Raw genomic sequence first — 27322 nt, 5'->3', positions numbered from 1 at the left:
GGAATTCTACCAAACATTTAAAGAATTAACAGCTATCTCCTGAAACTGTTCCAATAAAATAGAAATGGAAGGAAAACTGCCAGTCTCATTTTATGAGGCCAGCATTACCTTGACCCCAAAAACAGACAAAGACCCCATTAAAAAAGGAGAATTACATTTGAATATCCTTGATGAAGACAGATGCGAAAATTCTCACCAAAATACTAGCCAATAGGATCCAACAGTACATTAAAAGGATTATTCACCACGACCAAGTGGGATTTTTTCTAGGGCTGCAAGATTGGTTCAACATCCACAAATCAATCAATGTGATACAACACATTAATAAAAGAAAGAACAAGAACCATATGATACTCTCAATAGATGCTGAAAAACCATTTCACAAAGTACACCATTCTTTCTTCATCAAAACTCTTCAAAGTGTAGAGATAGAGGGTATGTACCTCAATATCATAAAAGCCATTTATGAAAAACCCACTGCAAATACCATTCTCAAGGAGAAAAACTGAGAGCTTTTCTGCTAAAGTCAGGAACACAGCAGGGATGTCCATTATCCCCACTGCTATTCAACACAGTACTAGAAGTCCTAGCCTCAGTAATCAGACAACAAAAGAAATTAAAGATATCCAAATCGGCAAAGAAGAAGTCAAACTCTTACTCTTTGCAGATGATATGATACTTTTTGTGGAAAACCCAAAAGACTCCACTCCAAATATACTAGAACTTGTATAGGAAATCAGTAAAATGTAAGGATATAATTCCCAACTTCAAGCTCTATTACAAAGCTATCATCCTCAAGACAGCATGGTACTGGCACAAAAACAGACACATAGATCAATGGAACAGAATAGAGAGTCCAGAAATAGACCCTCAACTCTATGGTCAACTAATCTTTGACAAAGTAGGAAAGAATGTCCCATGGAAAAAAGACAGCCTCTTCAATAAATGGTGTTGGGAAAATTGAACAACCACATGCAGAAAAACGAAACTGGACCATTTCCTTACACCACACACAAAAATAGACTCAAAATGGATGAAGGACCTCAATGTGAGAAAGGAATCCATCAAAATCCTTGAGGAGAACACAGGCAGCAACCTCCTTGACATCAGCCGCAGCAACATCTTCCTAGGAACATCGCCAAAGGCAAGGGAAGCAAGGGCAAAAATGAACTATTGGGACTTCATCAAGATCAAAAGCTTTTGCACAGCAAGGAGACAGTTAACAAAACCAAAAGACAACTGACAGTTGTACCCCAATGTTTATATCAGCAATGGCCACAGTCGCCAAACTGTGGAAAGAACCAAGATGCCCTTAACGGACGAATGGATAAGGAAGATGTGGTCCATGTACACTATGGAGTATTATGCCTCCATCAGAAAGAATGAATACCCAACTTTTGTAGCAAAATGGACGGGACTGGAAGAGATTATGCTGAGTGAAATAAATCAAGCAAAGAGAGTCAATTATCATATGTTTTCACTTATTTGTGGAGCATAACAAATAGCATGGAGGACAAGGGGAGTTAGAGAGGAGAAGGGAGTTGGGGGAAATTGGAAGGGGAGGTGAACCATGAGAGACTATGGAATCTGAAAAAGAATCTGAGGGGTTTGAAGTGACGGGGGTGGGAGGTTGGGGGAACCAGGTGGTGGGTATTAGAGAGGTCATGGATTTCATGAAGCACTGGGTGTGGTGCAAAAACAAGGAATACTGTTACGCTGAAAATAAAAATAAACAAAGAAATAAAAATTAAAAAAAAAAAAGACAACTGACAGAATGGGAGAAGATATTTGCAAACAACATATCAGATAAAGGGCTAGTATCAAAAATCTATGAAGAACTTATCAAACTCAACACCCAAAGAACAAATAATCCAATCAAGAAATGGGCAGAAGACAGGAACAGATATTTCTGCAAAGAAGACATCCAGATGGCCAAGAGACACATGAAAAAGTGCTCCACATCACTTGGCATCAGGGAAATACAAATCAAAACCACAATGAGATACCACCGCACACCAGTCAGAATGGTTAAAATGAACAAGTCAGGAAATACCAGGTGCTGGCAAGGATGCAGAGAAAGGCAGTTGGCGGGAATGCAAGCTGGTGCAACCACTTTGGAAGACAGCATGGAGGTTCCTCAAAAAGTTGAAAATAGAGCTACCCTATGACCCAGGAATCGCACCACTGGGTATTTACCTAAAGATACAAAAGCAGTGATCCAAAGGGGCATGTGTACCCGAATGTTTATAGCAGCAAAGTCCACAATAGCCAAACTATGGAATGAACCTAGATGTTCATCAACAGATGAACAGATAAAGAAGATAGGGTGTATATATACAATGGAATACTATGCAGCCATCAAAAGAAATGAAATCTTGCCTTTTGCGATGATGTGGATGGAACTAGAGGGTATTATGCTGATTGAAATAAGTCAATCAGAGAAAGACAATTATCATATGATCTCCCTAATATGAGGAATTTGAGAGGCCACGTGGGGGGTTTGGGGGATAGGGAAGGAAAAAATGAAACAAGATGGGATCAGGAGGGAGACAAGCCATAAGAGACTCTTAATGGCACAAAACAAACTGAGTGTTGCTGTGGGGAGGGGGATAGGGAGAAGGTGGTTGGGTTATAGACCCTGGGGAAAGTATGTGCTATAGTGAGTGCTGTAAAGTGCGTAAACCTGGCGATTCACTGACCTTTACCCCTGGGGCTAATAATACATTATGTGTTAATATAATAAAAACAATATAAGAATATTATGTAAAATCATATGCCAAAAAACTGGGAATTCTGAAAGAAATGGATAAATTCGTCTAAACATATAAATGACCAATACTAAAACAGGAAGAAATTAAAAATTTGAATAGACCCATACCAGAAAAGAAATTAAATCAGTAATAAAAATTCTCCTAACAAAGCCAAGTCCAGGACCAGATGGTTTCACAGGGGAATTCTATCAGACATTTAAAGGAGAGTTGATACCTATTCTTCTCAAAGTGTTCCAAAACACAGAAATGGAAGGAAATCTTCCAAACTTCTTCCACGAATCCAGCATTACCTTGATTCTAAAACCAAAGATACCATTAAACAGGAGAATTCAGGCCAATATCCCTGATGAACAGGGATGCAGTAATTCTCAACAAGATACCAGCAAACTGAATCCAACATTACATTAAAATAATTATTCACCACAATCAAGTGGTATTTATTCCTGGGCTACAGGCGTGGTTCAATATTTGTAAATCAATGTGATACACCACATAAAAGAAAGGATAAGAACCACATGATTCTTTTAATAGAGGCAGCAAAAGCGTTTGACAAAATATAGCATATTTTCTTGATGAAAACTCTCAACAAAGGATAGGTGGAACATACCTCAACATCATAAAGGCCATATACAAAGGAACCACAGCTAATATCACCCTCAATGGGAAAAAACTGAGAGCTTTTCCTCTACTGTCAGGAAAAAGACAGAGATGTCCACTCTCACCATTACTACTTAACATAGTACTGGAAGTCTCAGCCTCAGGAATAAGACAACAAAAACAAATAAAATGCATCCAGGCTTGCCACCCAGATATGTCCATTAAGCATCTGTCTTTGACTCAGGTCATGATCCCAGGGTCCTGGGATTGAGCCCCATGTCCTGTTACCTGCTCATTGGGGAGCCTCTTTCTCCCTCTCCCTCTGCCCATCCCCTCCTCTTGTGTTCCCTTTCTAATTCTGCTCTCTCTAATAAATAAAAATTTATTAAAAAAAGAAAAATTAAAGAGGGCACATATTGCATGGAGCACTGGGTATAGTACATAAACAATGAATCCTGGAACACTGTAAAAAAAAAGGCATCCAAATTGGCAAAGAAGTAGTCAAACTTTTACAATTTGCAGACATGATCCTCTATGTAGAAAACCTTGAAAGACTCCACCAAAAAAATTGCTAAAACGAATATATGAATTCAGCAAAGTAACAGGATATAAAATCACTGTACAGAAATCTGTTTCATTTCCATACACCAATAATGAAGCAGCAGAAAAAGAAATCAATGAATCGATCCCATTTACAATTGCACCAACCCATAAGATACCTAGGAATAACCCTAACCAAAGAAGTAAAAGATCTGTACTTTGAAAACTATAGAACACTTATGGAAGAAACTGAAGCTGACACAAAGAAATAGGAAAAATATTCCATGCTCATGGATTGAAAGAGTAAATATAGTTAAAATGTCTATGCTATCCAAAGCATTCTACACATTCAACACAGAATACCACCAGAGATTTTCAGAGCTAGAACAAACAGTCCTAAAATTTGTATGGAACCACAAGAGACCCCCAATAGCCAAAGCAATCCTGAAAAACAAAACCAAAGCCTGAGGTATCACGAGTCCAAACTTCAAACTTTATTATAAAGCTGTAGTCATCAAGACAGTATGGTACTGGCACAAAAACAGACAGGTAGGTCAATATAAGAGAACAGAAAACCCAGAAATGGACCCACATATTTATGTCCAACTAATCTTTGACAAAGCAGGAAAGTATATCCAATGGTAAAAAGACAGTCTCTTCAACAAATGGTGTTGGGAAAACTGGACACCCATATGCTGAAGAATGAAAGAGGCCTACTTTCTTACACCATACACAAGAATAAATTCAAAATGGATGAAAGGCCTAAATGTTAGACAGGAAACCATCAAAATCCTAGAGCACTACAAAGGCATCAATCTCTATGACCTTAGCCACAGCAAATTCTTAACTAGACACATCTCTTATGGCAAGGGAACAAAAGCAAAAACAAACTACTGGGACTTCATCAAGATAAAAGCTTCACAGTGAAGGAAATGATCAACAAACCTAAAAGGCAGCCTACAGAATGGGAGAAGATATTTGTAAACGACATCTGATAAAGGGTTAGTATCTAAAATCTATAAAGAACTTATCAAACTCAACACTCCAAAAATAAATAATCCAGTTAAGAAATGGGCAGAGACATTAACAAGTATTTTTCCAAAGAAGACATCCAGATGGCTAACAGGAGCATGAAAAGAGGCTCAATATCACTCATCATCAGGAAAATACAAATCAAAACCGTGATGAGATATAACCTCATGCCTGTTAGAATGGGTAAAATTAACAACACAGGAAACAAAAGATTTTGGTGAGCAGAGAAGGGGGAAACCTCTTACTCTGCTGGTGGTAATGCAAACTGCTGCAGCCACTCTGGAAAACAGTATGGATGTTCCTCACAAAGCTAAAAGTAGAACTACCTTAGGATCCAGCAATTGCACTGTTATTTACCCAAAGGATTAAAAAAAATACAGATTTGAGTACATGCACTCTGATGTTTACAGCAGCATTATAAACAACAGTCAAACTATGGACAGTGCCCAAATTTCCACTGACTGATGAATGGATAATAAGATATGGTATATATTTATAATGGAATATTACTCAGCCATAAAAAAGAATGAAATCTTGCCATTTGCAACAACATGGATGGAGCTAGAATGTATTATGCTAAGTGAAATATGTCAGTTAGAGAAAGACAAATATACGATTTCAGTCATATGTGGAATTTAAGAAACCAAACATATGAATATAGGGGAAGGGAAAAAATTGAGTGAGGCAAGCAAACTATAAGAGACCCTTAACTATAGAGAACAAACTGACAGTTGATGGCAGGAGATAGGATAAATGCGTGATGATAAGTATTAAGGAGGGTACTTGTTATGATGACCACTGGGTGTTGTTATATCTAAGTGATGAATCACTAAATTCTAAATTCTACTCCCCAAACCAATATTACACTATATGTTAATTAATTAGAATTTAAATGAAATTTGAAAAAAAGGAGGATGTAAGTATAAAGAGTCAAACCTAGAGTTTAAGACTAAGATTTCCTGTTATATTTTCAATCAGCAACTAATCATTTAGATTACATACTTCATTAGGTGAGACAACGTGCTTAACTTGAACAGCATAGAGTTCTTCTGGGGGAGGCAGAGATGAAGGCAAGTATGGTGGTAAAATAGGAGTCTCTGTTTCAGACAGAAGCAATTCCTAAAGCACCACAAATAAATTCAAATTTCAGAATGACTATTACAGAAATCTAGTACATTATTAAAATTTGATAAAATTCATTATGTTGCCAATGTATTTTCAATTAGCAGAAAGCAAACTCTCTTAGATAATGGATACCACAAAAATGATTGTTTTAGTAGGACCAAAATGTGAGTAAAGACCTTTAACACCCTTTTGTTTCCTCAATTAAAAAAAATTTGTGTTAAAACACTCATATAAATATATGTTTATGTATACATATTTACCTATACACATAAAACTCCAGAAGAATGGTTAACAAACAGCTAACAGTAATTGCCACTCAATTATTTGAGGTATAGAAAGGGGTACATTTTTCTATTCACATTTCTATAGTATTCCATTTATTTTTAGAGTAAGTACATATTTTACAGTAAAGACTAAAGTAATATGGGGCATCTCGGTGGCTCAGCTGGTTAGGCAAACATCTTCAGCTTGGGTTATGATCCCATGGGACCAAGTGCCACACTGGATTCCTTGCTCCCACAAGAGCCTGCTTCCTCCTCTCCCTCAGTCTGTGTCTCCTTTTCCCTCTGACTGCCACTACCCCTGCTTGTGCTCTGTCAAAATAAATAAATAAATAAACAAACAAATAAATAAATAAATAAAGTTTAAAAAAAAAAAACCTAAAATAATATATGAAATGCCAAAAGAAGATTTAGGTTAAAATCATCAAAAAAGTGTGCTCTCTTTAAACTCTGAAAAAAAAAAATAAAAAGTTAGATGATTCCCAAGAGGAACCTGGCAGTCAGCAGTTGTTAAAAACAAAAATATAAAAATGTAGGTGGTGTTTAAGAAAGTTTAAAGAGTTTTAAATATGGTAATTAGCATAAAAAGTAAAATGATCACATTCAAACTAAATTAGTTTATTACTATTTATATTTCCAAACTGGTGACAAAACAGAACAAAACCTATCTGAACCACTTAGTAGCATTCAGTGAACACTGATTACTGACTGCTATATTACTGATTTGTTACAAAGCACTTTATACACAGAAATATTTTTATATAATATAAAATATTTATTTTTATATAAAAATATAATATATATTATATATAAATATAAAAATATTTGTTATTTTTATAATCACAGGAATAAAACTCTACTTATAAATAATTGGAACTTTCATTAAAACTCTTACTTCCTGCATCAAAAAGCACAAGTGGAAAAAAGAAAGCATATATACTAGACTTCACCAAGATTAAAAACTGGTGTTTTAGGGGCATCTGGGTGGCTCAGTTGGTTTTAAGTGTCTGCCTTTAGCTCAGGTCATGACCTCAGGGTCCTATTCAGCCAGGAGTCCACTTCTCCCTCTCTCTTTGCCTCTCTGCCCCATTTGTGCTCACTCTTTCTCTTTCTCTCGTAAATAAATAAAATCTTAAAAAAAAAACCCTAGAACTTTGGTGTTTTAAAGGATACTAATAACAAAGTGTAAAGACAACTCATAGAATGGAAGGAAATATCTGCAAATCATGTATCTGATAAGGGACTTAGTATAGAATATGTAAAGAACTCTTACAGTTTCACAAAATCAACCCAACTAAAAATGGGCAGAGGAATTCTTTTCATTATTTTCTACTTTTATTTTCCATTTTTTCTGGTTTTATTGACATATAATTCACACATAACATTGTATTAGTGCAAGGTATACAACATAATGATTTTAGTATATGTATACAACTGTAAAATGAACACCACAAGTTTAGCTAACATCAATCATTTTCTGGTGAAAACATTTTCTGATGAAAACATTAAATATTTACTCTCTTAGCAACTTTCAAATATACAATACAGTGTTAACTATAGTCATCATGTTGTATATTACATCCCCAGGACTTTGGAAGTTTATATCTTTTGATTGCCTTCACCCATTTCCCCCATACCCTCATCCCTGGCAACCACCAATATTTTCTCTGTATCTGAGTTCAGTTTTTAAGATTCCACATATTAGTGAGATCATATAGTATCTGACTGACTTCACTTTGTGTAATACTTTCAAGGTCCATCCATGTTGTCACAAAAGGCAGGACTTCCTTTTTATGGCTGAAAAGAACACTATTTCATTGTGTAAAGAATGTGTATAACATACACCCACACCCCAAATCTTTATCCATTCACCCACTGAAGGACACAGGCTGTTTCCATGTCTTGCTATTGTAAATAATGCTGCAATGGACATACGGGTGCAGTTACTTCTTTAAGATAGTGATTTTGTTTCCTTTGGATATATACCTAGAAGTGAAATTGAGAAGGGTAATTCTAATTTTAATTCTTTGAGGAACCTCCATATTGTTTTCCATAATGGTTGTACCAGTTTATATTTCCTCTACTGGTACACAAAGGTTCCCTTTTCTCCATGTTCTTGCCAGCACTTCTTATCTCTTGTCTTTTTGATGATGGTCATTCTAATATATGTAAAGTGATACCACAATGTGTTTTTAAATTTCATTTCCCTGATGACTGATGATGCTGAGCACCTTTTCATGTACCTGTTGGCTATCTGTATGTCTTCTTTGAAAAAATGTCTATTTAGTTCTTCTGCCCACTTTTTAATCAGATTGTTTATTTTTTACTATTGAGTTGTATAAGTTATATATATATATATTCTTTATATATTTTGGATAGTAATGCCTTATCAGATATATGATTTGCAAATATTTCCTCCCTATCTGTAGGCCACCTTTTTATTTTGTTGTGCAAAAGCTTCTTGGTTAAAATTTTGTTTCTGTTGGTTTTGCTTTTGGTGTCAAATCCTGGGCAAAGTACTTGAATAGAGATTTCTCCAAAGAAAATATATAAATGGCCAAAGAGCGTATGATAAGATGCTCGCCATCATCAGTCATGAGAGAAAAGCACATCAAAACCACAATGAGATACCACTTTATAACTATGGGTGAGAAACAAGTCAGATAACAAGTGTTGATAAGGATATCGGAAAAAAATGGAACCTTGTACATTCCTAGTATAAAAGTGCATCACTTTTGGAAAACAGTCTTGTAGTTCCTTAAAATGGTAAATAGAGTCACCATGTGACTCAGCAATTCCACTAGTAGGAATTAGGTCCATACCAAAAGAGAAGGAAAAATAGATGTCTACATAAAAACTTGTATGCAAATGTTCACAGCTTTATTCACAACTGCAAAAAGATAGAAACCCAACAGATTGTCCATCAACAGAGTAATGCATAAATAAAATGTGGTATATCCATACAGTGGAGTATTATTCAGCAATAAGAAGGATATGTACTACACTACAACGTGAATGAAACTTGAAAATGTTATTCCAGCTAAAGAAGCCAGTTACGAAGGGCTATGTATTATATGATTCTCTTTATTTTATAAAATTTCCAAAACTGGCAAATCCAGAGAGACAGAAGATTAGTGGTTTCCAGGACACTGGGAAAGGGAAAATTGGGAAGTTGACTTCTATTGGTACGGAACTTCTTTTTGGGATGATGAAATGTTGTGGAATTAAATAGCTGTGATGACTGCACAACTCTGACGATACAAAAAAACCACTGTATTGTACAGTTTAAAAAGGTAAATTTTATAGTATGTAAATTATATCTCAATAAAGCCATAATAAAAGAAAATGCTTACTTCCTGATCTTATATTAGATCCTTTGTACTGATGAAGTGTCCAAAGTTTCCAAAATATTTGGGTTGAAACTTACCTCAAATCTTATTTCCCATCTTTCATCCTCATACTTTTTATTGTAATCTGCTAGCTTCTGAAATAATATAGTATTGTTAATAAATAAACCATCTTCAACTATATAGTATTTTTAAGGCACTTTCATATTTCATCCCCACAAAAACTGGGTGCATGTTCTTGTTGGCATAGTTATTTTGTTGTTATCTTGTTGACATAGTTATTTTGTGTTAACTATGGGAAAATCTACTGTTCTGGAGTAAACTTAATAGTGCAATAGTAAGAATCCTCAAATTATGTTAAATGTATGTCAATAGTAATTACAGTTAACCTCTGAACACCATGAGGGTTTGGGGTGAAAATCCACATATAACTTTTGACTTCCTGAAAACTTAATTACTAGTGGCGTACTGTTGACTGAAGGGCTTACCAATAACAAAAAGTTGATTAACACATATTTCATAAGTTATGTGTATTATATATGTATTCTTAGAATAAAGTAAGTTAGAGGAAAAAAAGTGTTATTAAGAAAATCGTAAGGAAGAGAAAAATTTACAGTCCTGTAAAAAATCCACATGTAAGTGGACCTAAGCAGTTTAAACCTGTGTTGCTCAAGGACCAGCTGCAGTTTATTATGAGAGAGAAGAAATTCTTACATATTTTTAAAAAATGTTCACAGTAAAGAGTACAACTAGAAGGGAGGGACTTAGTAATCTTTATAAATCCAGTTTAAAAGATGGTATACCTTTTTACAAATACACATGCATGCACATCAACACACATACCACACACACCCTTCTGCTCATAAGAAAAAAACTGACAAGAATTACGTGTATAAAGTAATATCACAGTTTCTATGTGAAGAAGAAAGTTTTCTATATTGAACTGAACATTCAATGTTTGGTTGCATACTGTTATAAACAGGAATATTTAAAAACCTAACAAGTAAACTGTAAGTCTAGAAATAAAAATACCTTGCTATATAAAATGTTAATGTTATTATTTATGATGAATTCCCCATTTACATTAAGTATTTATGGCATATTGCAATGTGAAAACATATCTATAATAGGCTAGTTATATTTTAAAAATATTAAGAAACAGTAGCACTGGGAAACTGGAGAGGGCTATTTATTGAAATTAAGCTTAAAATCCAGCTCTGAGTTTCCTGTAAAAAGGCAAAATGGAGGAAATGTTATAATGTCGAATAAAAGGAAAAAAATTATCTGCTGAGAGAATCCTTTTCTGGCAGTGAATTCTATTAGCACTTTATAATTTACATTTCTATATTCAAACAACATTATATCTAATGTTATAAAAGGCCATATAACATATGGCCTTTTCACTAAGTTTAAAGATATGAAACATTAATTGAATCTTAGTGCAACTGAAGTCTTTTTTAGGATGTTTATAAAGCATGATATATTGCTTTCTCAACAAATAATTGATAATTCTCTATACTTTCTTAACGTATCAGACACATAGAACTGTACTAAAGACTTGAAGTATAAGGCACTATATGACATTTTATCCAGAACTTGTTTTTCTATAATTTAGATTTTTATAGAAAAATAGCTCACTTACTTCTTTCAATATCTCTTCAGAATGCTCAAAAGTACAATACTTATGGTATGCCATAAAATAAGAAAGTGACATTCCATCAAAATAGAGATGAATAGATAATTTCTCCCATGGGTTTTCAGGTAATTCCTATTTAAGTTCAACAAACAAGATTATTACTATAAAAATAAAGTCTGTTTGAAGATTAAAATTTTAGGGTAGACAAATATGAAATTAGATTTCTAATGACCACAGTATTACCAGTTTGGCTAGCTGCTCATTTCTTAAAATTTTCTTCCTAGTATTTTGGCAGGTTATAAAACAGCAATTCTACTACCATGGTTTCTTTGAAATATGCTTACATGTCCATAAGGTAGAGAGTTTTCTAGTTATTTATAAAAAAATTACAGTAAGGCAATGAATTAGGTACTAGAAGGAAGGTATAGATGAATTTAAGAGATGCCTCACTTTACAAAACTCACAGTGTTGAATACAAGTTGACAAGCCATAGTCTGTGGACCAAATCTGGCCTGCCACATGTTTTTGTATGGTGTGTGAGCTAAAAAGGATCTTTACATTTTTAAATGGTTTGAGGACAAAATAAAAAATAATATTCTATTGCATTCATAAATAAAGTGATATTGGAACAGAAAAAAAATTGCATCACCTTTAGATGATACTAATAATTTATACTAAGTAGAAGGAGAAAGAAAAGATAGTCCAGAGGTAAAGAAATGAAGTTCTGTTAAAAATCCAGAAATGGCAGGAATCAGAAAAAATTCATGACTGTTTAGAAGGAGTTATGAGAATAGTTTTAAAATTCTTAAGTCCACTTAACATTTACTAGGTACTGAACATGTACATAACTTAGGTACCATACACTTGGTACCACCTTAGGCCTACTGTCTCTACTGAGTTACTGTAATTGCCTTCAGCAGATCTTCCTGCTCCCTATCTTTTTCACTCTCCAGTAGCTCCACTACTACACTTAGTGTAGCAGACTGGAAATACTAGAATGCAAGGGTAGGTCATGTCACTCCTTTGATCAAATCCTCAAGTGGCTGCCTGGGTCAGCTTGAGAGCTAAAACTTTCACAAATCTCCCCCATCTCCAACTCTTCTCTGTCTTGCTCCTTCTGCTCCAGCCCTAGTGCCTGGAGCTCTCCGCACTGTTCTCTGGAGAGCTGCATGGTTTGTCCTCTCACCATTTTAAAGTCTTTACTTATCTCTCATTTTTTGCGGTGAGGTCTTCCCTGACCACTGTATTTAAAATGTTACCCTCTCCCGGGCCCACCCTCCCCAACAGCCTTTCCTTTTTTATTTTCTTCCTAGCACTTACCACAATCTAATATACCTTATATGTTATGTTTTTAATTTTGTTTCCCACCACTAAAACGGAAACTCCTTAAAGGCAGAAATTTGGCTCTTCAGTTCATTGTTGTACCTCCAGGCTAAGAACAGAGCTCAGCTGATACTCAGTATTTCTTAGTAGTATATAAGAGACACAGGAGCAAGTCTGGGTAAGTTCAAGTATGGCAGTAAGGGCTGCAGGGCATGCATGTTCACGCTTTCTGACATTTTAAGCAGCCTTGGGGATACTACAAATTGCTCTCCTGTGTTAAGCTAAGCAGCAAAGAAAGCTACCTTGATAAACTAAAAAATTTCAACTGCCATGACTTTCCACAGAGGCTATAGGTAACCAGATAGGGGCTCATGGTACTAATATCAGCAACAATAAAGCTGCTCTACTGTTTTATGTAAGTGGGTCTGTGGTTCTTGGTAAGTCCTTATCATAATTACACCTTTCATACAGAAATACTTTCCTTACAGTTTTGTACCTTACTACTGGAATCCTCAAACACAGCTGCAGATTAAACTTATCACCTCACTACTCAGAAAATGCCAATAGGGCTCCAATGATTGACTTTTTTGGTGTTTATTTATTTTTTATTGTGTTATGTTAGTCACCATACAATACATCACTAGTTCTTGATGTAGTGTGCCAATGGTTGACTTTTACCTCTCTTAAATCCTATTCACCTTCATAAAAACTTTTCCTTCATAAAACCCCTATTAATCTAGCCGTTATAATTCTACTATTGTTATATTCTATTATTCTAGCAACTACTTCCTCAATGTGCCATGCCCAGTTCTGTCTCTCTGTGTTTACTTGTGCATTCCATTTCCCTGGTCAGGAGAATTTTCCATCTTTTCTTACCATCTCTGAATTCCTATCACACTTAATCTTTTTTTTTTTTTTAACTTAATTTTACTTTTTCAGTGTTCCAAGATTCATTGTTTATGCATCACACCCAGTGCTCCATGCAATACGTGCCCTCCTTAATACCCACCACCAAGCTCACCTATCCCACTAACCCCCTCCCCTCCAAAACCCTCAGTTTTGTTTCTCAGAGTGCACAGTCTCTCATGGTTTGTCTCCCCCTCCAATTTCCCCCAATTCACTTTTCCTTTCCTTCTCCTAATGTCCTCCGTGTTATTCCTTATGCTCCACAAGTAAGTGAAACCATATAACTGACTCTCTGCTTGACTTATTTCAATCAGCATAATGTCCTCCAGTCCCGTCCATGCTGATACAAAAGTTGGGTATTCATCCTTTCTCATGGAGGCATAATATTCCATTGTATATATGGACCACATCTTTGTCCATTTGTCTGTTGAAGGGAATCTTGGCTGTTTCCACACACTTAACTCTTTTTATCACTTGGCTCTTGGCATGTTACTTTGTAGTGTGTAATTTTAAGATTTTTGTCCCATATCTGGTTGTTTCACTAACTAGATAAGTTCTTTGAGAGCAGGAATTACCTGCACCTAACACAGTGCTACATACACGGTAATATCCTGAAAACTACATGTGCTTATAAGCAATTCCAGTTCTTTGATGCTGCTCCCTGTTGCTGATAAAGAATCTTTCAGACTTTAGTATTTATGGAAGTTCTCAGGAACTTGCTCAAAATTAGGTTTATTTAAAACAAGCCTAGAAACCCAACTAGTAACTTTTCATATTAATGAATAAATTATATTCACACAGGAACATGGCTTGTCATAAAAATATCCCTCAAATTATGTTACTGATAATACTTTATAGCAAATAATTTAAATCCACAATATATGCTGTAAATATACATTACCATAATGTGAATTTCCACCTCTCTCTTTGAAAGCAGTTCCTGAAGGAGTTCTATTGCATCTGGTTGCCACACATTCCCAACCTATTTGGGATTAATAAACTCAGATTCTTTCACACTTTCAAAAAATAGGACAGAGCAGAAGGCAGATAAAGAAATACAAAAGTAGCCATACCCAGGTTAACAGTAATTAATAGTATAAAATATATAAGTAGTTTTAGAGAATATCATGGGTATATGATAAAAATGATCTGAAGAAACTAATAATTTGCCTGGGTTTCCACAATAGTTTTCTCCTGAAGCATTTAATGCTTTAAAAATGTAAACCTACTGGTATGTGCTTTGGTGAGTGCTGTGAAGTGTGTAAACCTGGTGATTCACAGACCTGTACCCCTGGGGATAAAAATATATGTTTATAAAAAATAAAAAATTAAACAAAAACAAAAACAAAAACAAAAAAAACCAAAGCATCACAAAACTTTTTTTTTTTAAACACCAATATGTCAACATGGTGCTTTCCTAATGCCTATGATATGTATTTATTAAGGGGCAGGGACTGTTGTGTTTTTATGTTAAGAGGTTTACATAGCAAAGAATTGGGGCCTCCTGCCAGAAGCCACTGAGGAGTCTCAACCTGCCAATGCCATGAAAGCTATCTGGAGGTGGCTCCTCTATTCCAGTGAACCCTTAGATGCCTGAACCTCTAGTGGATATTCATTGCAGCATCACTAGGGATCCTGAGCCACAGAAATTTTATGAGGGAAGGTAAGTTTATTGTTAACTTAGTCCACTAAATTTTAGCTCAATTTGTTATGAAGCAAGAGATAATTAAAATGCCATTCCTTTTATCTGATTTTCAGCTTCCCATCTGTTACGATTTTATTTGATGAAGAAATAGCTATATTTTAACAATCTTACACTTTCCCATCTATGAAGAGATTAGGTTTCCTCACTTACTATATGATTTTTTATATCCTTCAGTACGATTTTGTAGTGCTCTTCATAAAGGCTTTAGTTGTCTTATTAAACTTATTTCTAAGTATTTTATTTTTTTGCTGCAACTGAAAGGGATATCATCTTACATTCTAATTTCCAGAAAATTATTGTTAATAAAAAAGACAGTATTTAAGATTAATCATCCCACAAATTACAATTTACTCACAGGTTTGGTATTATAGAGCTGACATGGAATACAAAACTGGGGTGTATCAGGGTATAGTAAAATAGGGTAAAGATGACATTGTGGAATTTTCTCAGTAAATCCATGATCCAAATATTGTACCTGAAACAGGATAAATAAAATTTATAATTTAAATTTACTATTAAAAACTAGGGGCCAGAAAGGTCTGAAATACCAGACATTCTAGAAAAATATCTAAATCTGGATTTGAATAATCTCCAGCAAAAAAACCCCACAGAACTCCCTCATCCCATAATGTATTAAATTTCATCGTCAGAAGTTTCTTTATGCATAAACTGAAGTTTTTTTTTAAAGAGAGTCTTATTAGATTTATACATTCCTTAAGAATTTCTTTTTGAAGACAATTTAATTTTGTTTCTCCAAGTATTTTAGAAGCACTGATTTACATTTAATAAAGGAATACATTGGGGGCGCCTGGGTGGCTCAGTGGGTTAAGCCTCTGCCTTCCGCTCGGGTCATGATCCCAGGGTCCTGGGATCGAGTCCCGCATCGGGCTCTCTGCTTGGCAGACAGCCTGCTTCTTCCTTTCTCTCTTTCAGCCTGCCTTGCTGCCTACTTGTGATCTCTGTATGTCAAATAAATGAATAAAATCTTTAAAAAAAATAAAGGAATAAATTGGTTTATTTTCTTGTTGAATTTTAAGAGTCTTTTGTACACTTTGGAGAATAGTCCTTTACCAGATGTATCTTTTGCAAATATTTTCCTCCAGTGTGTGGCTTGTCTTCTCATTCTTTTGAGGCTGGCTATAACAGAGGGGACGTTTTTAATTTAAATGAAGTCCAGCTTATCTCTTATTTCTTTTGTGGGACATGTCTTTGGTGCTATATCTAAAAAGTCATTACCATACCCAAGGTCACTGAGAGTTCCTCTGCTATCTTCTAGGAGTTTTATAGTTTCGTGTTTTACATTTAGGTGTGTGATCCATTTTGAGTTCATTTTTGTGAAGGGTGTAAGAGTGTAAAAGTCTAGATCCATGTGGATGTCCACTTGTTCCACCAGCATTTGTTGATAAGACCATCTTTGCCTAGTTGTATTGCCTTTACTTCTTTATCAAAGATGAGTTGACTACATTTACATGGGTCTATTTCCAGGCTCTCTATTCCATTCCATTGATCTATTTGTTGTTTTTCTAATACCAGATTGTCTCCATTATTATAATTTTATATTAAGTCTTGCAGTCAGGTGGCATTAGTCCTCTGACTTTGTTATTTTCCTTTAATATTTTGTTGACTCTTCTGGGTCTTTTGCCCCTTTATATAAGCTTTAAAATCAATTTGTTGATATCCACAAAATAACCTGCTATGATTTTGATTGGGATTGTATTGAATCTACAAATCATGTTGGGAAGAACTGAAATTTTGACAATAGTGAGTCTTCCAATTCATGAACATGGAATATCCCTCTACTCATTTTGATTTTATTCATCAGAGTTTTGTAGTTTTCCTCATACAGATTTTCTGTTACAGTTATACATAAGTATTTTGTTTTTAGGATTGCTAATGTAAATAGTGTTGTATTAATTTCAGTTTCTATGTGTTCACTGCTGATCTACAGGAAATTGATACTTTTGTATGTTAACCTTATATCCTTATATATATTATAGCAACCTTGCTATAATTGCTTATAGTTCAGGAATTTTGTTGATTCTTTTGCCTTTTTTAGATAAACATGTCATCTGTGAACCAAGTTTTATTTCTCCCTACCCAATCTGTTTATCTTTTATTTTCTTTTATCTTATTGCATTACCTAGTATTCCTCATATAATGTTGAAAAGGAGTTGTAAGAGGGAACATTCTTGTCTTGCTCCTGACCTCAGGGGGAAAGTCTTGAGGTTCTCACCATTAAGTATGATGTTAGCTGTAGGTTTTCATTGTCAGTTTTTATCAAGAAGAAAGTTCCCCTCTGCTCCTATTACAGTTGTGTTTTTTTTTTTTTTTTTTTTAGCATCAGTGGGTATTGGATCCTCTCAAAAGCAGCTACATCTACTGATATGATCATATGATTTTTCGATTTTAGCCTGTTAATGTGTAGATTACATTAACTGATTTTCAAATGTTGAATCAGCCTTGAATACCTGGGATAACTTCCATCTGGTCATGACATATATATAATTATTTTTATGCATCGTGGGTTTGATTTACTAATATTTTGTTGAGGATTTTTGCATGTATATTCCTGAGATACTGGTGTGTAACCTTCTTTTCTTATAATGTCATTGCCTGGTTTTGGTATTACAGTAATGCTGGCCTCATAGAATGAATAAGGAAGTCTTTCCTAGTCTTCTATCCCCTGAAAGAGACTGTAAAGAAGATGTAAAGTATCTTCCCTAAATATTTGGTTGAATTCACCAATGAAACCATATGGGCCATGTGTTCTTGTTTTAGAAGGTTATTAATTACTGACTCAGTTTCTTCATCAGATATAGGCCTATTCAGATTTTCTATTTCTTTTTGTGTGAGTTTTGGCAGATTGTATCATTTAAGGAATTTGTCCAGTTCATCTAGGTTATTAAATCTGTAGGCACAGAGCTATTCATAGTATTCCTTATCTTTTGATGTGCTTACAATTTGTTGATATCTCCTTTCATTTCTGATATTAATAATTTGTGTCCCCGTTTTCTTAGCCTACCTGGAAGCTTATTCATCTTTTCAATGAAATGACTTTCAATCTCATAGCTTTTCTTTTTTGATTTCCTGTTTTCAATTTTATTGATTCCCACTCAAGTTATTTTTTTTCCAGTTTACTATGGATTTAATTTTTCTAAGGTAGAAATTTGGAAAATTGATTTTCCTTTTTTACTGTATTATGTAAGTCACCATACATCATTAGTTTTGGATGTACTGTTCCAAGATTCATTGTTTACATATAAAACTCAGTGCTCCACGCAATACTTGCCTTCTTTAATATCTCCCACCAGGATTATCCATTCCCCACCTTCCTTCCCTCAGTTTGTTTCTCGGGGTCCACAGTCTCTCATGGTTCATCTCCCCCTCAGATATCTCCCAATTCACTTTTCTTTTCCTTCTCCTAATGTCTTCCATGTTATTCCTTATGTTCTACAAGTGAAACCATATGATAATTGACGTTCTCTGCTTGAGTTATTTCACTCAGCATAATCTCCTCCAGTCCCATCCATGTTGATGCAAAAGCTGGGTAGTCATCCTTTCTGATGGCTGAGTAATATTCCATTGTATATATAGACCACATCTTCTTTATCCATTTGTCTATTGAAGGGCATCTTGGCTCTTTCCATAGTTTAGCTATTGTGGACACTGCTGCTATGAATATTATTGAGGTACCTATGGCCCTTCTCTTTACTACATCTGTATCTTTGGGGTAAATACCCAGTAGAGCAATTTCAGGGTTATAGGGTACCTCTATTTTTAATTTTTTGAGGAATCTCCACACTGTTTTCTAAAGTGGCTACACCAACTTGCTTTCCCACCAACTGTGTAAGAGGGTTCCCCTTTCTCCACATCCTCTCCAACATTTTTGTTTCTTGCCTTGTTAATTTTTGCCATTCTAACTGGTGTAAGGTGATATCTCAATGTGTGTTTTTTTTTAAGATTTTATTTATTTGACAGAGATCACAAGTAGGCAGAGAGACAGGCAGAGAGAGGGGGGAAGCAGGTTCCCTGCTCAGCAGAGAGCCCGATGTGGGGCTCGATCCCAGGACCCTGGGATCATGACCTGAGTTGAAGGCAGAGTCTTTAACCCACTGAGCCACCCAGGCGCCCTTCTCAATGTGGTTTTTTTTTTTTTTTTTTTTTTAAATTTTTTATTTTTTATAAGTTTTGATTTGAATTTCCCTGATGGCTAATAATGGAACAATTTTCACGTGTCTGCTAGCCATTTGTATGTCTTCACTGGAGAAGTTATCTGTTCATATCTTCTGCCCATTTTTTGACTTCTGTTTTTTGGGTGTTGAGTTTGAGTTCTTTATGTATCTTGGATATCAGCCCTTTGTAGTGTCATTTGCAAATATCTTCTCCCATTCCTTGTGTTGCCGCTTTGTTTTGTTGACTGCTTCCTTTGCTGTGCAGAAGCTTATCTTGATGAAGTCCCAAAAGTTTTCACTTCTGTTTCCCTTGTCTTTGGAGACGTATCTTGAAAGAAATTGCTGTGGCTAATGTTGAAGTGGTTACTGCTTATATTCTCCTCTAGGATTTTGTTTTTAAGATTTTATTTATTTGACAAACAGAGGTCACAAGTAGGCAGAGAGGCAGGCAGAGAGAGAGAGAGAGGAGGAGGAGGCAGGCTCCCTGCTGAGCAGAGAGCCCTATGCAGGGCTCGTTCCCAGGACCCGGAGATCATGACCTGAGCAGAAGGCAGAGGTTTTAACCTACTGAGCCACCCAGGTGCCCCTCCTCCTCTAGGATTTTGATGGATTCTTATCTCATATTGAGGTCTTTCATCCATTTTGAGTTTATCTTTGTGCATGGTGTAAGAGAATGGTCGAGTTTCATTCTTCTGTACATAGCTGTCCAACTTTCCCAGCACCATTTATTGAAGAGACTGTCTTTTTTCTCCTGGGTATTTTTTTCCTGCTTTGTTGAAGATTATTTGACCACAGAGTTGAGAGTCCATATCGGGCTCTCTACTCTGTTCCACTGGTCTATGTGTCTGTTTTTATGCCAGTACCATGCTGTCTTTGTGATAACAGCTTTGTAATAAAGCTTAAAAGTCAGGCAACGTGATGCCTCCAGCTCTTTCTTTTTCAATATTTCCTTGGTGATTCAGGGTCTTTTTTCTGGTTCTATACAAATTTTAGGATTGTTTGTTCCAGCACTTTGAAAAATGATGATGATATTTTGATCAGGATGGCACTGAAAATATAGATTGCTCTGGATTTAATCTTTGTTCTTTTCTAATCTATTCATTCAATGCTATGAATTTTCCTCTTATCACTGGTTTCAGTGCATCTCATAAATTTTGACATTTCATTTGAGGTGGTGAAGGGCAGAGAGAGAATTTTAAGCAGGTTCCATACTGAGTGCAGAGCCTGATGCAGGGCTTGATCTCATGACCCTGAGATCATGACCTGAGCTGAAATCAAGAGATGGACACTTAACTGTCTGAGCAACCCAGGTGCCCCTCATAAATCTGATAAGTGCTTTCATTTTCGTTTACTTCAAAATATCTCTAAATTTCTCTTAAGATTTCCTCCTTGACCCATGTGTTATTTAGAAGTTTGTTGTTAAATCTCTATGTATTTTGGGATTTTCCAGGTATCCTTCTGTTACTGATTTCCTGTTTAATTCCATTCTGGTCTGAGAGCAGACACTGTTTGATTTCTACCCTTTTAAATTTAAGGTTTGTTTTATGGCTCAAAATGTGGTATATCTTGGTAAATGTTCAATGTGAGCTTGAGAAGAATGTGTATTCTGCTCTTGTTTGATGATGCCAATTACATTCAGTCAATTGATGGTTTTTTTGAGTTCACTACGTCCTTGCTGATTTTCTGCTTTTTGGACCTATTTCTGATAGAGGAGTGTTGAAGTCCACAACTATGATAGTAGGTACACCTATTTTTCTTTGTAATTCTATCAGTTTTTTCCTGGTGTAGGTTCACTCTCTGTTGTTAGGCACATACACATTAAAGATTATAATGTCTTCTTGGAGAACTGACCTCTTTGTCATTATGTAACACTCTTCCTTATCACTGATAATTTTCCTGCTTTGAAATCTACTCTACAATTATTATAACTACTCCTGCATTCTTTTGATTAGTGTTGACATAGAATATTTTTCTCTACGTATTTTTAATTGATATGTGTCTTACACTTAAAGTGAGTTTCTTATGGACAACATATAGTAATTTGGTGCATTTAAGCCATTGATCTTCAAATTGATTACTGATATGGCTGGATTAATATCCAACATATTTGTTACTGTTTTCTATTTGTTGCTTTTGTTTTCCACCATCCTTCTGTCTCTTGTGGTTTAAACTGAGCATTTTATATGATTGCATTTTCTGTTTGTGTTTGTTTAAAAAGTGTATCAATTATAGTTTTTAAAAAGCATTAAATCAAAAACTAATGACGTGTTACATGCTTGTTAACTAAACTTATATTTACAAAAAAGAAAGTTGCATACCCCCCTTTTTTCCACAAGGGGGGAAAAAGCATTTTTTAGTGGTTTCCATTCAGTTTGCTATTATAATGAATTATTATTATTATTAAACATTTTCATGAACCCAAGGATACTTTCAAATAACATTATGTCATTTTACAGGTATTATGAGTACCATATAATAATAATCTTAATTACTCTCTTCCATTCATTGTACCATTGTCATTGATTATATTTATATTTAAGCATGCTTAAATATAAATATAAATATAAGCTGTATCTATGCATATGGTATATGTATATAGTATATACATATGTAGTTGAATACATTGCTCCTATTACTTTGAACTATTATGCTACATCAATTAAGAATAAGAAAGCTACAAGTTTTATTATTTATTTATTTATATTTTAGAGAGAAAGCACAAGCAGAGAAGAGTAAAGGAAGGTGGAGAGAGAAAATCTTAAGTACGCTGTGCACTTAGTATAGAGCCTGACGTGAAGCTCAATATCATGACTCTGAGATCTTGACCTGAGCTGAAATTTAAAATCAGACACTTAACTGAATGAGCCACCCAGGCACCCCACTACAAGTTTTATTTTATCTTCACTATTCCTTCTTCAGTTCTCTTTATGTAGATCTGAGTTTCTGACCTTTATTATTTTCTTTTTAAAGAATTTTTTAAAATATTTCTTGCAAGGCAGGTCTACTACAAGCTCAATTTTTGTTTCTCATTCAGTTTGAAGGGTAACTTCATAGGGTACAGAATTATAGGTTGGTGGGGTGTTTATCTCAAGATTTTAAATATTTCAATCCACTTTCTTCTTTATATGGGTTCTGAGGAGAAGTTGGATGTAATTCTTATCTTTGTTCCTCTATAGGTGAGGTGCTTTTATCCCCTCTAGTTTATTTCAGGAGTTTTTTCCTTTGATTTTCTATAGTTTGAAGTGATATGCCTAGGTGTATTTTTTTGTTTGTTTTGTTTTTGTTATTGCATTTATCCTAGTTGGTATTCTTTTAGCTCCTGGATCTGTGGTTGAGTGACATTAATTTGGGGGAAATTCTCCGTCATAATTGTTTCAATTACTTCTTTATTTCTTTATTCTCCCACAGTCCTTGGCTATTTGGTTCTGTTTTCTTCACTTTTCAATTTTAGAGGTCTCTGTTGATATACATATCATCTGTGTCCAGTCTACAATAAGCCCATCAAATGCAATCTTCATTTTTCTTTATATAATTTCAATCTCTACTTTCTTTTTTCTCTTTAAGTATTTTTAATCTCTCTGCTTACACTGTGCATTGTTCTTGCACATCCTATTATATCCATGAGAGGCCTTAGTGTATTAATCATAGATGTTTTAAATTCTCATTCTAATAATCCCATCATCCCTGTCTGGTCTTGTTCTGATATGTCTCTGTCTATTCCAGTAGTCTTTTCTGCCTTTTTAGTATGCCTTGTGATTTTTTCCTTTTTTACAACATAAAATTTATTTATGTTTAATTGACATATAACATTATATTAGTTTCAGGGACACAGCACAATGACTTTTTATATACACTGTGATATGATCACCACAATAAATCTAGTTAATATCCACTGCCTTACATAAATTTTTTTTTATAAACATATAATGTATTATTAGCCCCAGGGGTACAGGTCTGTGAATCGCCAGGTTTACAGCACTCACGATAGCACATACCCTTCCCAGTGTCCATAACACCACCCCCCTCTCTCGACCCCCCTCAGTTTGTTTTGTGACTTTAAGAGTCTCTTATGGTTTGTCTCCCTCCCAATCCCATCTTGTTTCGTTTATTCTTTTCCTACCCCCCAAACCCCTCACATTGCATCTCTACTTCCTCATAACAGGGAGATCATAGGATAGTTGTCTTTCTCCAATTGACTTATTTCGCTAAGCATAACACCCTCTAGTTCCATCCACGTCATTGCAAATGGCAAGACTTCATTTCTTTTGATGGCTGCATAGTATTCCATTGTAGATATATATACCACATCTTCTTTATCCATTCATCTGTTGATGGACATTTAAGTTCTTTCCATAGTACACACTGCTGCTATAAATATTCACGTGCACGTGCCCCTGTGGATCACTGCATTTGTATCTTTAGGGTAAATACCCAGTGGTGTGATTGGTGGGTCATAGGGTAGCTCTATTTTCAACTTTTTGAGGAACCTCCCTGCTGTTTTCCAGAGTGGCTGCACCAGCTTGCATTCCTACTAACAGTGTAGGAGGGTTCCCCTTTCTCCTCATCCTTGCCAGCATCTGTCATTTCCTGACTTGTTAAATTTAGTCATTCTAACTGGTGGGAGGTGGTATCTCATTGTGGTTTTGATTTGTATTTCCCTGATGCTGAGTGATATGGAGCACTTTTTCATGTGTCTGTTGGCCATCTGGATGTCTTCTTTGCAGAAATGTCTGTTCATGTCCTCTGCCCATCTCTTGATTGGATTATTTTTTCTTTGGGTGTTGAGTTTGGTAAGCTCTTCATAGATTTTGGATACTAGCCCTTTATCTGATATGTCATTTGCAAATATCTTCTCCCATTCTGTCGGTTGTCTTACGGTTTTGTTAACTGTCTCCTTTGCTGTGCAAAAACTTTTGATCTTGATGAAATCCCAATAGTTCATTTTTGCTCTTTCTTTCCTTGCCTTTGGCAATCTTCCTAAGAAGAAGTTGCTGAGGCTGAGGTCGAAGAGGTTGCTGCCTGTGTTCTCCTCAAGGATTTTGATGGATTCCTTTCTCACATTGAGGTCCTTCATCCATTTTGAGTCTATTTTCATGTGTGGTGTAAGGAAATTACATAAATATTTTTGTGTGTGATGAAAACTTTAGGATTTACTCTTAGCAACTTTCAAATATACATCATTAACCATGGGCACTATGCTGTACATTATATCCCCATGATTTATTTTATAGCTTGAAGTTTATACTTGTTGATCCCTTCACGCATTTTGCATGCCCCCAGCTCTCCACCTCTGGCAACCACAGATCGGATCTCTGCATCCCTGAACTTTTTTTATATTGATGATTTTTTTTTATATTTCACAAATAAGTGATATCTTATGGTATTTGTCTTTCTCAAACTTTTTTCACTTAGCATAATGACCTCAAGGTCCATTCATGTTGTAGTGAACAGCAAGATTTCCTTTTTTTTAATGACTGAATAATCTCCCACTTCATGTATGTGTGTGTGTGTGTGTGTGTGTGTATGTATACATATCCCATTTTCCATATCCATTCATCTATCAAAAGACACTTAGGTCCTTTCAATATCTTGGCTATTGTAAATAATGCTGCAATGAACATAAGGATGCATATATCTTCTTTATTTAGTGTTTTCATTTCCTTCAGATAAATATCCAGAAGTGGAATTTCTGGATATGATAGTTGTATTTTAATTTTCTGAGGAAACTTCATAGTGTTTTCCATAGTGGCTGTACAAATTTATATTCTCAACTACAGTACACAAGAGTTCCCCTTTCTCCACATTCTCACCAACACTTATTTCTTACCTTTTTGATAAGTCAAAACTTACGTTTTTCAAAACAGGTGTGAGGTGATATTGTGGTTTTGGTTTGCATTTCCCTAAGGATTTGGAAAAATGTCTATTCAGATTTTTAAATCAGATTCTTTGCTATTGCTTTGTATGGATTCTTTATATATTTTGAATATTGTAGCTTATCAGGTATACAATTTGTAAATATTTTCTCTCATTTGATAATTTGCCTTTTCATTTTATTGATGGTTTTCTTTGCTGTGAAGACTCTTTTTAGTTTGATGTAGTCCTAATTGTATATTTTTGCTTTGGCTACCTTTTTGGTGTGTACAAAAAATCACCAAGACCCATGTCAAAGAGTTATTGCTTGTGTTTTCTTCCAGGAGTTTTATGTTTTCAGGTCTTAAATTCAAATCGTTGATCCATTTTGAGTTAAGTTTTGTATATGGTGTAAGATAGAATCCAGTTTCATTCTTTGGCATGTGGCTGCCCAGTTTTTCCAACACCATTTATTGAAGAGACTGTCTTTTCCCCAGTATATATTATTGGCTCCTCTGTCATAAATTAACTGACCATATATGCATAGGTTTATTTCCCGGCTTTCTATTCTGTTCCACTGATCTACATGTCTATTTTTATGCTAATACCATACTGTTTTATCTGTAATTTATTTTTCTTGATAGCTGGATATGATGTACTATGTAAAAGAAACTGCTATAAATAGGACTTTGGTAATGTGGTAGTAAAGTGTGAAGGGAGGGGAAGTGATTAGGTCTTAGTCTTTTAGTGACACTATGAATCTAGATTGTAAATTTCACAAGTATACATCAGTTCTGTTCTTCTCCGTTAGGTATAAGAGGATGGATAAAGTGGGCTGGAGTTGGGTATTTCCTTTTTTCCATGTGGAAGGCCAGAGTTGACTGGAATTGGGTACTTTCTGTTCTCCTAGGTCAGTTAGGTGGTAATCTATATGGTTAGGCCCTGATTAACTAGTTTTCCTGAAAGCAGGCTTTATTACAAAAAGACAGAATGCTCTGGCATATTTTAAAAGCTCCTGATGACACACATATGAGGGGATTTTTTTCTTTATATTTATTGTAAGAATCAGGTTGAGTACCTAAAGATAAATGACACAGAATTGTGAGGGCCTTCTTAGGACTGGGTCTCTCTGAAGTTTTTAACTTTCAGAGCTGTCCACATGGAGTCTCCAGCAAAACGTAATTCCATTTACAGTTTTAAGTTTCTGCTCTTAAAAGCTGTGACTCCCTATGTTTGCCTGTTTCTCATCTTTGGAGCAGTGGTATACCTTGTATACTCCCTCTGTTATAAATTTAAGAAGAGTTGTTGATTTTTCAGTTTGTTGAGCTTTTTACTTCTTAGAATGATGTGGCAACTTTCAAGCTCCTTACAAATGCAACCAGAACCCAGAACACCAGTCTTTGAAATGCTTTATTTATGATAATTCAACTTCTAAATTTAGTAATAAGGAATATCAATAAGTTATTTATTTTCCCCCGATGTAATGAAATTAACCTGTCACTATATAGTTGGGTTGGTTTGGCAATCACCATTTAAAAAAATGAAACAGTTGAACTAAAGGTATCTGAAGTTGGGCTTTCTCTCTTTTATTTTGGATTAGTGTGGCCAATGAATGAAAAGGGAGAGATCACAACTAACACAAAGGAAGTAGAAACAATCATCAGAAGTTATTATCAACAGTTATATGCCAATAAGCTAAGCAACCTAAATGAAATGGATGCATTCCTGGAAAACTATAAACTCCCAAAATTGAACAAGGAAGAAACTGACAACCTGAATAGACCGATATCTAGTAGCGAGATTGAAGCAGTGATCAAAAACCTCCCAAAAAACAAGAGCCCAGGACCTGACGGATTCTCTGGGGAATTCTACCAAACTTTAAAAGAAGAAATAACACCTATTCTCCTGAAGCTGTTTCAAAAAAATCGAAGCAGAAGGAAAACTTCCAGACTCTTTCTATGAAGCCAGCATTACCCTGATCCCCAAACCAGGCAAAGACCCTACCAAAAAGGAGAATTTCAGACCAATATCACTGAT

At 35.2% G+C, this 27322-nt stretch overlaps 1 protein-coding gene across 2 annotated transcripts in view; it reads right to left on the bottom strand.

Moving 5' to 3' along the window:
* Positions 1 to 27322, bottom strand: part of RNF17 (ring finger protein 17) — a 161661-nt gene that overhangs the window by 28991 nt on the left and 105348 nt on the right. For both annotated transcript variants that reach the window (XM_059377630.1, XM_059377631.1), the window contains exons 27-31: positions 15619 to 15738; positions 14460 to 14540; positions 11336 to 11461; positions 9774 to 9830; positions 5943 to 6059 (exon numbers count right to left, since the gene is read on the bottom strand). In XM_059377630.1, the coding sequence (XP_059233613.1) occupies positions 5943 to 6059; positions 9774 to 9830; positions 11336 to 11461; positions 14460 to 14540; positions 15619 to 15738 (501 nt within the window). The remainder of the gene's footprint in view (positions 1 to 5942; positions 6060 to 9773; positions 9831 to 11335; positions 11462 to 14459; positions 14541 to 15618; positions 15739 to 27322) is intronic.

The sequence above is a fragment of the Mustela nigripes genome, chromosome 15 (genome assembly GCF_022355385.1).
Source record: "Mustela nigripes isolate SB6536 chromosome 15, MUSNIG.SB6536, whole genome shotgun sequence".
Taxonomy (NCBI): domain Eukaryota; kingdom Metazoa; phylum Chordata; class Mammalia; order Carnivora; family Mustelidae; genus Mustela; species Mustela nigripes.
This window is presented reverse-complemented; position numbering and strand designations above follow the sequence as displayed.